This window comes from Lampetra planeri, chromosome 24, assembly GCF_965212315.1.
Source record: "Lampetra planeri chromosome 24, kcLamPlan1.2.h2, whole genome shotgun sequence".
Taxonomy (NCBI): domain Eukaryota; kingdom Metazoa; phylum Chordata; class Hyperoartia; order Petromyzontiformes; family Petromyzontidae; genus Lampetra; species Lampetra planeri.
Window position 1 is genome coordinate 10,189,762 of NC_136130.1, and position 13,580 is coordinate 10,203,341.

Genomic DNA, 13,580 nt, shown 5'->3' on the forward strand with positions numbered 1-13,580 from the left:
TTAATCTTCAAGCCAAAGGTCAAGGCCGCGATGCTTCTAAAGCCCTCGGCGGCGTGGAGCAGGGAGGAGACGTGCACTGGAATTCCCGAAGAATGTTTTCTTGGGCAAAGCTAAGAACTTCTCGACGCCTGCGCCTCCCCCCCCACCCCCAACCGGCTCAACCACGGGCGGCAATGTGGAATTCCCGGAGAGATTTCCCACCACTAATAGGGTTTTTCTGGCAGAAAAAAAGGGGAAAAACCCTATTAGTATATTTTGGTAATGGAAAAAGAGGTCCCATGATGAAGATTTCCCACCGTCGATGAATTCTACGATACGGTGTTTTCATTCGGAGTGTGATCGTCATCGTTATCCTCACTCAAAGCCAATGCCAAACCAAATCGCAAGACAGTCCCGGTTGTGAGCCGCTCACCACTGCCCCCCCCCCTTAACCAATCCACAATTACCAGCATGGTGAAGTATGGTCAAGCGACTCCCATTGTTTGCCGTGTCTGTGCCACGGTTGTGGTATTCCCTATCGTTGGAAATACGTTGATCCGATAATGTGGATACTTTTAAGTGCTTTCTTAAAACCACATCGTCTGAAGTCAGTTTATTTGACTTCGCTTCTCCTCTCTTGGCCTGTCCTTACCCTTATTCTCACAAGGCGCCTTGCGACTGTGGAAGGCGCCTTACAAATAAATTATTATTATTGACACGGCGTGGGAGTCCTTCATCCACAGGTTGATTGAATAAGGTCTGTAATTCTTCTTCTTATTATTATTGATATATTAAAATCTATTCCCGGATGAGGTTAGGCTCCATAGCACCTGGAAACCCTCCATCCCACTCGATGGCTGACGGAGCGGTTACTTAATTGATTGATGAATGGAAAAGTGGAGGACACGCAGCTTTTCGCAATGTAATGTACAGTACTTTAAGACCTCTACAGCAGCGCTGCAAAGCAACTTCACACATCACTGATTTTAATACCCCTAAATGATACTGCGCATACTACCCTTCCATATTCCAGCAACCGAGATTACGATAAAACATTTATTTGGAAAATCAATGTAACGGATCACATATATTTTTACGTCCTTCCAAAATATGCATGCTATTTATAATCCATCGAATGAAAACAAATGATGACTCGGCGAATGATTTGAAAGTCAAAATACGCTGCACGTGACAGATTCCAGTCAATCACAGACAGTTACAAAAATAATAACGCTATCGCTGAAGCAACAAGTACACAACGCAGACGATGTGAGCAGTGGCCGTAAGAGAAAACGATTCTATTTGGAGACCTCCAAAGTTGCTCAACTTACTTGAACAAACACAGGACCAATGTTTTCTCGAATACATCAAGCTTACGTCTCCTTACTTCTCAACGGAAACTCAGCGGCTCTCGCACACGGTGTGTTGGGGGGGGGGGCAAGAGACCAAGGCTTCAACGGCTCGTGGAAAGTGCAGGTGTACACACACGCACGCACCGCTAAACTCGAGAATTTATAACCCGTGAAGCGGCGCGATTAATAATGCCATAACCGACGGGGAGTGATGAATGGGAATTCCTGCTCCAATTGCTGAAAGTCAACACCGAGAGGTAGCAAAGAGGGGGGGGGGCGACCTCGTTGCTGCTATGCGAGTGAGGGGCGGCCGAGAGAATATGGAAATATCTCGCACGGACGGATGAATGGACGTCAAAATAAAATGGTTGCACCTGTGAAAACTGCCAACCTGCACAGATAGTTGCGCGCCAGATGCTGCAGTCTGCCCGAGTTGTGCGACAGTGCCTTTTGAAAATCCTCACGCAACACCATTTTTTTTCCCAAAGTTAAATCAAGCCCCTCCCTCCCTCCTACACCCGCTCTAGACAGAGTGCCAAACACTTCCAACGTGCATTTCAAATTCAAAACAAACGAGTAACGGACATGTCTGATCACGAGCAGAGCAGTCGCAGCACACGCACAGTGACACAACACGGACTGGGCGATTCCTACAAGCAATTACAAAGCTGTCTGCGAGCGATGAGAAACTCGCCGGACAGAAACGTGATGAGGGAAGATGTGTCCACGTAAAGCCCTACCGAGGCACAAGGGAGCAGTAGGCAACGATGGGCCATATTTTGCTCACGATTCCTAATGAGGATGAAACCGACATCGTTCTCCCATTGGCCTGCTTTGGTAACAATCAGAGGTGGGACAAAGTCATTGTTATGCAAGTCCAAGTCGAGTCGCAAGTCATCAAATTCATGACTCGAGTCTGACTCGAGTCCAAGTCACATGACTCGAGTCCACATCTCATAGGTGGGACAAAGTCATTGTTATGCAAGTCCAAGTCGAGTCGCAAGTCATCAAATTCATGACTCGAGTCTGACTCGAGTCCAAGTCACATGACTCGAGTCCACATCTCATAGGTGGGACAAAGTCATTGTTATGCAAGTCCAAGTCGAGTCGCAAGTCATCAAATTCATGACTCGAGTTTGACTCGAGTCCAAGTCACATGACTCGAGTCCACACCTCTGGTAACAATGGACTAGAGGTCTAAAATTCAGTTTCCCAGCTCACCGCTTGAAGAAACTCTCAAAACAGACGGAGTGAAAGGTCCCCTGAGGTTGATGCTAAAATCAGTCGTGAACATTCTTCAGCCATCAGTGAGGAGCAGGGGGCAGCTCTATCGGTCAGAACTTGATGGATACATTGTCCGCGTATAAATACGATCTTTGTAAAGGTGGCAATCTTGTTGGGTGGTGGAGGATTTATGACAAGATTTTTTCAATAAAATCACTACTTGGCTGATCCCCACGAAAATATATGAATCATTTTGTTGACTACGAAAAACCTACTTCTAAGTAAAACAGGGCTTGTGTGGATTATACCACAGAATGGTGATGTCATGTGCAATGCAAGGCATGCTGGGAGCTCAATCACAATAGTACCGTCTGCTGTCTAAAAATCACCTTGTGTGTGTACAAACCCCATATAGGTTAAAATAATCGGCCTGTGTCTCCACATACACATACAAAAACACGTATTAGTCCAGCAAGTATTGGCTTTTCAGTCCAATATCATCCTGCAGGAAATGTTGTTTGTGGATAATCACTCTTGGGTGACATCAGTTTTGGGTGACATCAGTTGACTATTCAACGTCCTCCCGCATGCTGCTTGATTACCCCCCCCCCTTCCATCTGGCTACCCCCCCCTCCCTTTTCGTCTGGCTACCGTGTGCATTGTCGGGGTGGGGGGGGGGTCACGCTTTTGCTCCGGTTAAACATTAACTGCCACCTGCCCCGGGGTATCGGATCAAAAACCCAGGATCAAACCCAGTAGTCGGACTGCAGTGAGGCCAGGTGCATTTACCAGTGACAAATAAAATGTGATATGTGCTATAAAGGGGTCTGGGGGTGGCTGGAGGGGGGGGGGCTGGAATAGTTTCCTTCTAACAAATACATCTACAGAGTAAACGTCTACATGACCGCAGGTAGCCTCTCGTTACACGATCTGCCAGCATACATATTTGGGCTGACGTGGTCACTCATTATCCCCCGTGTTGCCCCGATCCTGTGCCTTTAAGATAAAAGTGAAAATGGTGTAATTACACACATCAGTCACTGCAATGTTCCTGCACAGGTAGAGGCCTGCCAAGACACGTTACTCACCGAGGGGGAACTGAAATTATCCCATACCGTGCCAAAAAATATTTTAATGTGACCAGTGACATAATGCCACGAAAGCCATGGCACACAGCTAATGCATTGCGAATCCACCTCGCGCGGTAAATGCTCCCAACCCACAGGTTTGGTTTACACACTCAGTACAAATACACCTGGGGTATAATGATCCATTGGTTCAACGATTAATATCGATTCTTTAAGCTCACGATACATGCATCGAATGTAAAACGATGTTTTTCTATTGATGTACGTTGTATGTAATGTTTTTTTCTAGATGTAATCCACCAGCCACTGGAGGCCACTATGTTTGCCCACTGTTAAAACAAAAACGAGAAGCCAGTCTTGAATCGAGACCCTGAATCGTGACAATTTCGTGAATTGCAAAGTAGGCAATCATTGCACCCCTTGTCTAAATGCGCACGCATGGACCGGTGTAATGCGATCAGGGCAGATATAATAAAAGCTTCTGCTAAAAAAATATTTGCTACTTGCATTGGTACCTATGAAACATAAGGCATGCAAGCCTTATTGGACACAGGCTGGGAAACGCACACAAAGTGCCACACAGCAAAGCAATGGACAGGTATGCTATGGGGGCGGGGAGAAAGAAAAAAAGTCCTTTATTTTCACAGCGAAGGGTGCGTGCAGAAGGGCTTGGAACATCGCCCTCTGCCCCTCTGAACAATCTCTTCCCCAGTGCACCCCGCCCCCACCCGCTGCCTCCGCATCCTCAATTAAGCTGCAAAAACGAAATCGTGCCAACACATCTCCGGCCGGGCGTTCAAGCGCCAGAGTTGAAAGCACAAAAGGATGTCAAATCACTCGGCAAACCAAATTAATAAATGGGCGACGGCAGCCGAAGTCTCCGCGCCGGACAAAAACAACAAGAACAAATGAAAAAGGCCGCACGGAGGAAGAGGAGTGGGCGCGTCGCGAGCAGGCCCAGAGAGACGACCGGCCTGGCCAACCTTACCCCTGAGAGCCGTAGCCCCCGACAGAGTGGATCTGCTTCACACGCTCCAGGTAGTCCTCGGGAAAGCGCGTCGCGCTGGCCGGCTCTGCCACAACGCAAACCGAGAGGGACACGGGACGGCACAGGCTCGTGACGGTAGAAGATGCGAAGCGCAAAAAGGGAGGACCCCCTTATTCTAAAGCCGAAACGTTGGCGACAGGGGGCGGGGGTTGCTTTGGCAGCGTTGCTTTTTGCGAAACTATCGTGAATGTTTCTGCCGCGTGGGTGCTTTTTTGCGGTTGCACTGTACGGCTCTCCGACGTTGCTTTCTTTCGGGTTCTGCTCGTCGCGTGTCGTTTTGGAGCGATGTCCACCTTCTAGGAACCGATTAGTTTGTGAACAACCCGAAAGCACAACGGAGAGCCAATATTATATTTTCATTTAAAGCTTTCGTGACTGCAGGGATTCATATTCTTGGTTCTTTCGGTAAAGTCACGTAGAAGGGAAAAAAGAAAGAAAAAATATTTGTATTATTTTATTATTTCCCTTTTACGTGACTTTACCGAAAGAACCAAGAATATAAAGCCAATATGATGTTTCTGGCCACTGTTTACAAGCGCTGATCCGACTGCAACATAAAAATCCTAAATGCATCAGGGAAAGTACAAAGCGTCGACTCGCTAATCGTTTTTCACAGCTGCAGGAGTGCTAATCCTGACAAGTGTGGCTTCAGATCACTATGACCCCAAGCACCACAGTAGTGGCCATTACATACGCCTATTCTAGACTCCAATGGGCTGGACTTCAAACACAAGTACAGGTGGAGTGTTTAACCCCGGGTACGTTTGCACATTTAGCCACCGTGGCTAGGATTGCACTTTCAATGCAGAAACGGAGAGTGTGAGCGTTTGCCGTTGGAATGCCATCGGCGTGGGCTTGATTACGTGCGACGATTCACAAAGCCCCTTCGCGATTCAGCTCTTCAAATAAGTTTCATTTATTTATGCTTTCTGATGGTGCCCTTTCCCTCCCTATTAGGCCTCCAAGTGTCTTACATAAGTTTGATAAAAAAAAACATTTAATTTCCCAGACACACACACACACACACCCTTGAACAATAAACTTGGGCGAAAAGGAAGCCATGGCATTGTTTCCTAAACCCTGACAAAGTTAGAGCAAAACGTACGTCAATGCAAACTTTTATTTTCACTACTACTACTGTTTTAACGTCGTTGTCAATGTAGCGCCTCTACTGGCTGCTGGAGCCACGTGAATCACGTACGACACACACGAATTTCAATTTTAGGAACCCCATTTCACGCGCACGCGCACGCACACCAGCCCAAGCTCACCTGCGATGAAAAATGTGTCATGTTGGTCTCTCGCCGGGTGCTGCTGGGGCTGAAACAGCGCATCGAAATTCCAGAAGGAGCTCTCGATGAAATTATTTGTGGGCATTTCCGTAAAGCTGCGGAAGAAACAGACGAACAAACAATCAGGCCAACCCCTTGCCTGTGCTCACAGCACCTTATTTTATTCGTAAAAATATTTCACCCTGGAAATTCACTTGAGGTGGGAACGCCGCGTATGCTCGGGTGTCCCAAGGTAATTGTGCGGGAAAAAGCTCAATACAAGCGTGTGGACTATAGGTTGCTGTTTGGGTTCTCCGAGGTAACTCTACAAAATTCGTTTTCATGGGTCATGCTCTAACTAGAAGGGCCACACTGCTCTGTCAGAGACTGCGGTAGAAGCTTTGATATCCGCGGTGTGTGCGTGCGTGTGCGCATCAGAACGTCGCTCCGCTCAGGAAACTCACCCCATCTCCAGGAAGATCTGCCGGAACTGGGTGCGCACCTTGAGGAGCGGGTGCAAGTGCCCGCTGTCCGGCATGATGCCCATCGCGTCAAAGTTGTAAGGCTTAAACTTGAGGTCGCGCCACGAGCCACTGCAGGCGTTCAAGGGGAAGTATCAGATGATCACTGCCCAGCACTCCAACTGCGTATTCAGACACCTTTCAGGCACAATATTTACTACGCGTGTGACGATTCACCCTGCACGCCGATTGAACGGAAGAGTCGTCACTTAATCAAATCAAGAAATCTTTAAACTAAAAATATTTAACAATGTGGTCAATGTCGTGGCCACTATTATCGACTGCATGGATCGCGTAAACCCACATAACACTGAGTACAATTTTTTTAAGATTCTTGCCCACGCGAAGCAATGCATATGCTGAGAGCTTGAAAATCAATATAAAGCAATTAATTCATGCATTACACATCTAATGCCAACCATAATCCCAAGGGCTGTATTTTTCTCTGCATGACCCAGAGATTTGTAAGCATGGCAGGAGACAAATGATTTAATCCGCTTGCAAACATGTGTTTAAAAAAAAAATGCTACTATGAGGAATATCAGATATAGCCTACAGAGCTTAAACTGCACGTAAAAAAGTGTACGCATTTAAATTATGGGGTGTCACGACGCGGAAACTTGCGCACCAGCCAAAATATTCATCCACACTGTAATGGTGGAAACATTCTGATGGTTTAAGAAATTTCACAAAATCTATACCAACTTATCGGGGCCTCATAAAAATTATTTGGAGCAGAGATTTGTCTTATTTAATGGCCTGCCTCCCGTTGCGCCGTGAAACCAGAAGCGCAGTAATTCAGCGCGCTGTATATTCCTGCCGACAGTGGCTCAGGTATATCAAAAAAAATTGCCCTAGACTTTGGCCATCCTCCAAGCCTCCGAATCCTCGAGCCTCTTGGGAGCGACGGGAGAAACACGACACCGCTCACGGTCCAACGCGGCCATCGGGTCTCCCCCCCCCACCACGTCCACCCCCCCCCCACGTGGAAAACACAAAACGGGTCGCGAGCCGCCAGTCCGCCCGCTCTGGCCACGCCACGACGGGGATGCGGACGCGCGCCCACCAGGTGAGATCACTTCTCCCGTAATTCGACCGCGGCGCCGCAGCAACGACGGTGGCTTCCCACTCGGGAGCGCAAAATCCCGCGACCCCCCCCACCCCACCCCACACACACCTACCGCCGCATTCTGCTTCACTGAATCGCCGAAATAGCTTTGGCTGCTGCGATTGGCGGCAGGCCAATGTCCGGGGCGATCATTCTGTGGCAGCGGCGGCGGCGGCAGTTTCCGTGGGGATTTACCATCGACGGTGAAATCAACACATTTGGCTCCATTCATCTCAAGTGTAACATTCCTCATTGTCACTTTTTTTTCCTGGAGACCAGTTTACACTCAAAACACTGCCCTTAAAACTTCGCAAGTTAACAAAAAATACAAAACTGCTCCACGCACTTAAAAAATTGTGCACTCTTCTATTCTTGGGTATGGCAATATGTTCAGGAGTTAAATGCGAATGTCAAGGTCTGCTGGCCGCGAGGAGAGGGCTTCAGGAGAGCGCTCGTGTTGAATAGCTATTCCATCTCTGTTGAAGGAGCACAGACTACAGTGGTGTATTATCTGGTCCATTGTCTGAGTTGCATGGCCACAATTGCACTGCGGCTTCCCTTTACTTTTCACAAGGGTGTACCATTAATTATTTGTATGCAATACGTTTTTTTTTAAACTGGCATACACGATCGGTGAACGTGGCATGAAGCGTACGCTTCAGAGAGACGCGAGAGGTTGCGTGTGGAGGGGTTCACATGCCCCAGGCGTCAGGTGGGCGAAGCCTCACGCCACTAATGAGAGGTTTCGTGCGGAAAATGAAAAGCAAACAAGCAAAGATGCAGGGAAAATTATACCCCACCAACCCTGTTTAACAAACTGAACACTTTCCCCGGCCAAATAGGACCCATTCTTTGGGCATGATTTACGAACCTCCCAAAAGGACGCATCAAATATTCGTGCACAAGTATCGATGTTGTTAAACTCATGCCAATTGTATGCCGTCACAATTCGGAAAAATCCAGTGGACAAAAGTATCCCAAAGACACAGAGGGAGAGGAGTAACGACACAAAGAAAACAGTAAACAAAGCGAAATAAAAATTAATTCATTCTGGAATAGAACCGCTGCCGTGAATTGCAGGAATTAATCGAATCTAAATTCTATATAGATTGTAAATATAAGAGACTAGAATTGCCAGAGGTGGGGGGATAATATGCAGCCATATTTAATAGGTATCAGTGGCAAGGCCACGTTATGTAAACAACAGAGGCATCAAGTCTGAACAAAGTGCGACAATGACTATGTCTGGGCCATCAGCAGGGGTAAAGCCCACGAGAAACAGCTTCATCAACACAAACTTGACGATGGGTGCAAGGGTTTCTGCGCTAATCTTTGCCGCAAAAGCAGTCTTCCCCAAAAAAGCCCCACTTCCTCGTGCATAACGTCAGCATGTGTTGTTTTTCTTTGTTATCTCTGTGCGTTTCCTTGTTTGGTTTTCCTGCCCGCCCACCCACTCACTGCTCTGTTCTGTAAGTGGTTGTCTAATGGCGTGGGTCCCACACTGCGCTTCAGCCTCTGTCGTTTCAGCCTCTCTGTCGTGGGTGTGTAGGCTCCAGCGGCGGTGGCTAGATTGCTGGATTGTAGGAGGGGTGCTTTGTAGTTAGAGCAACGCCCAGCCGAAATCTTGCGAGACGTGGGTAAGGAATGTTACATGGAAAATGCACTTTCGTACATGGAATGGTATTTGCAATATCGCATACGTTACAAACAATTCCCTCCCAGTCGGTTAATGACAGCCAAATGGATGCATTGCTCATACTAAAATAAAGGATATTATTTGGAACTAAGGCTCGTATGAGAAAGGCAGCGCGCATAACATAGGGTGCGCGTCGCACCGTGGAGCCACGGCTAATGCTCTGGGGCTCACCTGGCGATCATCTCGGGGGTGAGGTCGGTCTCCTGCTTGATGATGGAGGTGCTGAACGCGGGGCCCTTGCTCACCCAGTAGGTTTTGACCACCCTGCGGCACACGGGACGCACCGTAAAGCGATCGCGCTGGCGCAATCGTACAACAGCGCACCAAGAGTTTCATCCACTCACCGCTCAAATGTGAAGTGCAAACTGCCATGATCCGCGTTGTCAATGTACGATCGGCCACGGGCACCCTCGAGTGTCTGCTTCTCTTCTCTAACATGGCCTATGATGAGTGATTCACTCGTAAGCGCTTTGTCGGAGAGTTGGTGAACTGCAGGTACACCCACCACCTTCAAGTTTATATTTTGGGCAGTGTGGAGTTATATGGTCCATGGTTTGTGGTTCGTAGCCACAGTCGCACGCAGGAAAGAGAGTCTCTGATTTTCAACTTGTGCGTCAGGTGTCTGCGGTAAGGTTTTCATAGAAGATCGAAAGTGAGAAGTCTGACGGTGCCCTCTCGTGTTAAAAACAAGTAAAATTATGCAGCCTCATTAAAAACTGCACCCGAACAAGATAAGGCTGCCACTGCCATCTACTGCATGTTACTTGCATTACAGTTTATGCACACTTGCAACACATCTGCTAAGTGCAGTGCAATTAAACAGGACCACTGACAAAAACATTTCCATAATTGTATTAATTTACTTTCAAATGATTGCAGTGGCATGTAATGAGTGGATGATTACATGTGACTATTTTAGTGAAGCAAATCAACTCCCAAACCCACTGGCCTGGGAGGTGTCAAGATGCCATTGTACATGAATGTTAATCTCAAGCATGCAGAGATTTTCTCTGGGTATTGTTTGAAAAGGAATTGGTCAACAATCTCAATGCAGGACCCTCTTGAACAAAAGTCTTGAGACTCAAGAGTCTTGTACTAAAATATCATCTTCTCTCCCTTCTGTGTGGGGCAGTGTTAGCCCTCGCACACTTAGGTTTCATCCAGGTGCTCTCGTTCCCTCTCACATGTGCTCATTAGTTGGCTGAAAACATCTTCATATATAGAGGACCACAGAGATTGGTAATCGTTGGTGGCACATCAGCTGGCTGCCTTCCATTTTGTCTGCGGTTCCTCAGTGACGAATTGGCCACGTTCTGTTTACGTGACAACCCTTACCAGTTGGCTGTGTCTGGTGGTGGCAGGTTTTAACGACACATGAAATAATAATAATAATACAGGTTTTTCCCCTTTTTTCTGGCAACAAAACTGAAACTGAAGGATTCATGTCTGCATTAACCACAATACTTGCAGTCGAAATGCAAACAAAAACACACTATGATAATATATGCATTGTCCTTGAAACTGATTGGTCCACACCAAGAGACGGCTTTCTTTTGAGCCTCAACCCAATTGGTGCTCGACCAGAGGACGCCAAAAGGCGTACAGCTCAAAGACAACGAAATATTTACGCGATCTAACCCAAAAAAACCCCTCTATTATGGATATTGGTCGCGAAAGCCTACGTGTTAAACTGGTTCCTCAGTGATTGTGAGAATCAATATGCACAACCGACCCAATGTAAAACTAAACATTATTTTCGACATAAATAATTACTGCATACACCTTGAAGCCTGAAATTATAATGCTTGGGCAATGCATACCGAAACGTCGTGAGAATTATTTTATTATGTTTTATTTTTATTATTTTATTATTTCCCTTCTATGTGACTTTACCGAAAAAACCAAGAAGATGAATCCCTGCAGTCACAAAAGCTTTAAATCGAAATATAATATTGGCTCTCCGTTGTGCTTTCGGGTTGTTCACAAACTAATCGGTTATACAAAATAAACCCATCTGAGCAACACTCACACTTCCGTAAGCAGCTTTCGTTTCTTCAGCTCATTTCTCTCCTTGTCGTCCAAACTGTCCACCTTCCCGTCCTTGACCAGCTGCAGTTTTTCCCGCACCAGGTCCCGGATCTCCTCCACCTGCAGCCGACACCATAGGTTCGTGGATCCTGCACCGCTACATCTCAGCGGAGGTGCAAGGGCACCGCAACCTTGCGTGTACAGCACTTTCCACCAGGGGTGGAACAATTTACTATTCACCTGCCTGGAATTTGATGAACTGTTACAATTCAGCGTAGTGGTTCAATCTAACAATCCATCATTTATCTTTGACATTACGCTGAATCGGACGTCGTTTTGCACCGTTAGCTTATATCGCGCATTATTTTTCAAGTTCACAAATCTACATTTTAAAAAATGTGGCAAATGTAGTCGCCTCTCTCGTGGCTGCAGGGGTGCCATGAACCCATAACATAAAACACACACTTGTGTAATACAAAACATAGATTTGCACACAGGCAATGCGTTAGTCATTGTAATGTAAAGGAATGATGGTGCACGGCTGTTTGTGAACAAAAAAAAAGTGTCTGCAGGAACAATAAAGGCAGCAAAATATGAAAATAAAATACATCTGAAGCCGGCTCCCTGATGAGGTCACAAGACAAGGCAAGCACGGTTCTTATTTCATCGTCTCTTATATTTTACGTAAAAGTTTTAGTTGATACCGATATATGCGATGCCAATGCTACAAACCAATGTTTCATATTTACACCATTTACAAAACATTGTGACTAACACGATACCATAAAACATTGACTCTCTATCTACGCACATTAGTTTGATCTACAGACGTTTACTCCAAACCCCTTGTAAATATCCGTGCCAGATGTCAATTGGTCTTCCTGATGCAAGACCAGGTATGTTATGACACCTCCCCCCCCCCTCCAATGAAACTATTATAACATCTATTCAGAGTAGAGAAGGGGTGGAAATCATTTTCATCACCGAGGGTCAAATAGGACTTTCAGATACCTTTAGCACACACCTCAATCACTTCCATAACTGCAAGAGGTCATTGCACCTCTTATTACGTACGGTGCAAAGGAAGTTCAACATACGTACACTGGCAGAAGTGACTTGAGCACGCTAAAATTAAAACCGCAGTGCCGTTGCCAGTGAAAACAAATATTCCCCTCTAGTGCCCGATAAGTTTGGCCAAGATGCTTGCAGTGAGATGAATGTAAAGTTTTCAGGCTGTTTCGAAGTGGTAGGGGTCGTGGGGTCAAGGGGGCACGGGCCGTGTGATATGAAGCTGCGGGTGGTCGTGTATGGCCCACGGCGCTGTAGGTTCGACGTACGCTGCGGAAGACCCGAGGCCCATTCTCCGCAGACTTGTCCATGCGTAGCCACTTGCTGGACATGGCCTTGCTGAAACCAACTTTCCCATTGGGCAGTTTCTGCAACAATAACAGCAAGAATTCTCAACAAATTTTCGCAAAACGTCACAGCTGACAAAACTCAAAACACACTTTAGCTCACCGCTTGTCTGTGTAGAGCACACAGATGTGTCTATAAGACAAATATCCCCTGTACAGCCTGAACAAACTGTTGGGACAAGTGCTGTTAGCGAGCACATATGAAGGCTGGAACAGCATACAGGGGGTGGGTGGTCGGCACCATGCCTGGTCGCCTTTGTCTCGCTAGTGATGATGTTTACACACCGCACCAGGTACTCATTTGTGGCTGAGTCGACCTAGGGGAGGCCCATGACCAGTTCAGATAATCATCACTGATGTTGGCCGTGATCGGGAATCGAACTCGGGTCGCCGGGTTCGTAGTGCAGCTCACTAACCGCCACACTACCACTCTATAACTCACACACACAATTTCACTCACGCAATGCTTACTTTATGCGGCAGTAGCATCTACGCACCATGCTGCATCAATGGATATTAAACGTATTATTCACCACCTCTTATGATTCAATTGTCATACTTATTGAATAGATTCCTGTGTCTTATTTGTAATATTCCATTGGTGTTATCCGTGTTGCTTGCTGTCTTGTTCAACTATGAGTATAAGATTAACATCACAATTCTATGCACATATTGCGAGTATAAGAATGTATGTTAATGGATGAATCGTTACAAACCTCGTAAATATGGTGAGTGATGTGGCTGAAATTAATCTCCAAACGGACCGCTCTCAATACGTACGCAAAGATGCATTGACTCAGAGATTAATCTCGAACCGTATACATACAGCTTACAAAAAATTATATTGCAA

General features: G+C 46.5%; 1 protein-coding gene across 2 annotated transcripts in view; it reads right to left on the reverse strand.

Annotated features, from left to right (window-relative positions):
- FARSA (phenylalanyl-tRNA synthetase subunit alpha) overlaps window positions 1-13,580 on the reverse strand; it is a 55,058-nt gene that overhangs the window by 38,426 nt on the left and 3,052 nt on the right. For both annotated transcript variants that reach the window (XM_078605627.1, XM_078605628.1), the window contains exons 3-8: window positions 12,653-12,751; window positions 11,317-11,435; window positions 9,459-9,551; window positions 6,427-6,555; window positions 5,963-6,078; window positions 4,632-4,716 (exon numbers count right to left, since the gene is read on the reverse strand). In XM_078605627.1, the coding sequence (XP_078461753.1) occupies window positions 4,632-4,716; window positions 5,963-6,078; window positions 6,427-6,555; window positions 9,459-9,551; window positions 11,317-11,435; window positions 12,653-12,751 (641 nt within the window). The remainder of the gene's footprint in view (window positions 1-4,631; window positions 4,717-5,962; window positions 6,079-6,426; window positions 6,556-9,458; window positions 9,552-11,316; window positions 11,436-12,652; window positions 12,752-13,580) is intronic.